Here is a 2875-nt window from a genome sequence, read left to right on the forward strand (position 1 = left end):
CAAATAATTAAACTTCCACAACCCCCATCAACCTAACAGAGAAATAAACTTCCACAACCCTTTTTTTTAAGCTTTCCTCAATCCCTTTCCAGCCAATAACTAACCAACCTCTTTCTTTCCCTTCCAGGACGAGGGCTGGAAGCTTAACCGCGTCCACTACTACCAGGAGGGCTGGTTGGCTACAGGTAACGCCCGTGGGATCGTGGGCGTCACCTACACCACCTCCCACTCGAAGAAGCCCTCGGAACTCCCCCCGAGGACTAACTACAACCTCAGAGGCCATCGAGCGGAGGTAAGTTTTGGAGAAAAAGGTTTCATCCTTTTTTTTTTTAATATATGTTCCATTTTTTATTTTTTTTTGTTTTTTGTTTTTTGAAGAGTTATTTGGGACGAATGTTGATTGAAAAATGTGAATGATCATTAAGGCTTTTTTCCATTTTCAAGAATTTAAGGTGGAATATGTTGAAAATGGCGTAGGGCAATTTTTTTTTTCTTTTTTTAAGAGTTCTCTTTGGCAATTTTTTCCTCCAAAAAGTTATGAATAAAATTTTATATCATAAAAACCTCCAAGAGTGTATTGCGATAAATGCTGAAAAAATGGGCGCGATTGCAAAATGAATAGCTTCGCGAGCTTCCAAGATTTTATTGCAATAGATGTTGGGAAGAAGGTGTCAATAGGAATAGATCCTTTCACAAACAAGATTTCGACATTGCACTGTCTTCTGCAGGAGGGAAGGAAGGGGAGAAGGAGGGAGGAAAAGGGGAGAGGAGAAAGGGAAGGGAAGGAGAAAGGGATGGAGGAAAATGGTAAAGGGAAAGGGAGAGGGAGGGAGGGAATGAAGAGGAAGGGGAGAGGGAGGGAGGAGAGAGAGAGAGAGAGAGAGAGAGAGAGAGAGAGAGAGAGAGAGAGAGAGAGAGAGAGAGAGAGAGAGAGAGAGAGAGAGAGAGAGACAGAGAGACAAGACAGAGAGATGAGAGAGAGAAGAGGGAGAGAAGAGAAGTGAAGAGAAGAGAAGAGAGGAGGCGGGAGAGAGAGAGAGAGAGAGAGAAGAGAGAGAGAGGAGGAGGAGAGAAGAGAGCAAGAGAGAGAAGAAGAAGAGAGAGAGAGAGTGAGAGAGAGAGGGAGATGAGAAGAGAGAGTCAGAAGAGAGGAGGAGAGAGAGACAAGAGAGAGAGACAGAGACAGAGAGAGAGAGAGAAAGATAGAGAAAGACAAAAAGGAAAGAAAGACTATTCCCCACAAGCTATAAATAATAATTTGAGAGAGAGAAGGTGAGAAAAGGAAGAGAGAGAAGGCTAAGACAGAGGAGACAGAGACAAGAGAACAGAGACAGAGAGAGAGAGACAGAGAACAGGAGAGAGAGAGAAAGATAGAGAAAGACAAAAAGGAAAGAAAGACTATTCCCCACAAGCTATAAATAATAATTTGAGAGAGAGAAGGTGAGAAAGAGAGAGAGAGAGAGGCAGAGACAGAGAGACAGAGACAGAGAAAGACAGAGACAGAGAGAGACAGAGAGACAGAGAGACAGAGAGAGAGAGAGAGAGACAGATAGAGAAAGACAAAAAGGAAAGAAAGACTATTCCCTACAAGCTATAAATAATAATTTGAGAAAGAGAAGGTGTGAGAGAGAGAGAGAGAGGAAGGGGGGAGGCAGAGTCAGCAGAGGACCAGAGACAGAGAGAGACGAGACACGAGAGAGGACAGAGAGCCAGAGAAGAGACAGAGAGACAGAGACAGAGAGAGACAGAGAAAGATAGAGAAAGACAAAAAGGAAAGAAAGACTATTCCCTACAAGCTATAAATAATAATTTGAGAAAGAGAAGGTGTGAGAGAGAGAGAGAGAGGAAGCGAAACGTAGAAAGCAATCACTCAGGATTATCCTCTTCATTCGTCTAGCTTCCGACTGAGGGAGAGAGAACGCAAGTGAAAGAAAAATGAGCGAAAGATTCGGAAAAATACAATTTGTTTTCTCTGCTTTTTTCATAATTTATGGATTTATTTTCAAATATGTAATGTATATTTTCTTCCGGGAATGCATTTGGATTTATTTTTTAAATTTCATATCTATCTATCAGTTTATTTATCTATCCGTCTATTTATATATTTACCTAATTATCTATTTATCTGTCCATCTGTCTATCTATCTGTTTGTGTATATATCTACATAATTATCTATTTATCTGTCCATCTGTCTATCTATCTGTCTGTTTATATATTTACCTAATTATCTATTTATCTGTCCATCTGTCTATCTATCTGTTTGTGTATATATCTACATAATTATCTATTTATCTGTCCATCTGTCTATCTATCTGTCTGTTTATATATCTACCTAATTATCTATCTATCTGTCTGTTTATATATCTACCTAATTATCTATCTATCTGTCCACCTTTCTATCTATCTGTCTGTTTATATATCTACCTAATTATCTATCTATCTGTTCACCTGTCTATTTATCCGCCTGTTTATATATCTACCTAATAATCTATCTATCTTTCCACCTGTCTATCTATCTGTCTGTTTATATATCTACCTAATTATCTATCTATCTGTCCACCTGTCTATCTATCTGTCTGTTTATATATCTACCTAATTATCTATCTATCTGTTCACCTGTCTATCTATCCGTATGTTTTTATATCTACCTAATTATCTATCTATCTGTCCACCTGTCTATCTACCAATCTTTTTATATTTGTCTATCAACTTTCATTTATGTTTATCTGTCTGTCCATCTAGCTACTTATCTATCTATCTGTCTATCTATCTATTGTATCTCATATCATTATTATCGTAAGGAAAAGATGATATGGGGATAATTTTTTTTTTATTTTTTACCTATTTTTTGGTTTTTATTTCTTCTTTCTCTTG

The 2875-nt window shown here is 38.1% G+C and overlaps 1 protein-coding gene across 1 annotated transcript in view; it reads left to right on the forward strand.

Annotated features, from left to right (window-relative positions):
* LOC122252390 (tubby-related protein 4-like) overlaps positions 1-2875 on the forward strand; it is an 84074-nt gene that overhangs the window by 76931 nt on the left and 4268 nt on the right. Inside the window, exon 3 of the mRNA XM_086544783.1 lies at positions 128-311. Coding sequence (XP_086400909.1) covers positions 128-311 — 184 coding nt within the window. The remainder of the gene's footprint in view (positions 1-127; positions 312-2875) is intronic.

The sequence above is a fragment of the Penaeus japonicus genome, unplaced genomic scaffold (genome assembly GCF_977035675.1).
Source record: "Penaeus japonicus unplaced genomic scaffold, GWHDUDI00000001_assembly GWHDUDI00000002, whole genome shotgun sequence".
Lineage (NCBI taxonomy): Eukaryota > Metazoa > Arthropoda > Malacostraca > Decapoda > Penaeidae > Penaeus > Penaeus japonicus.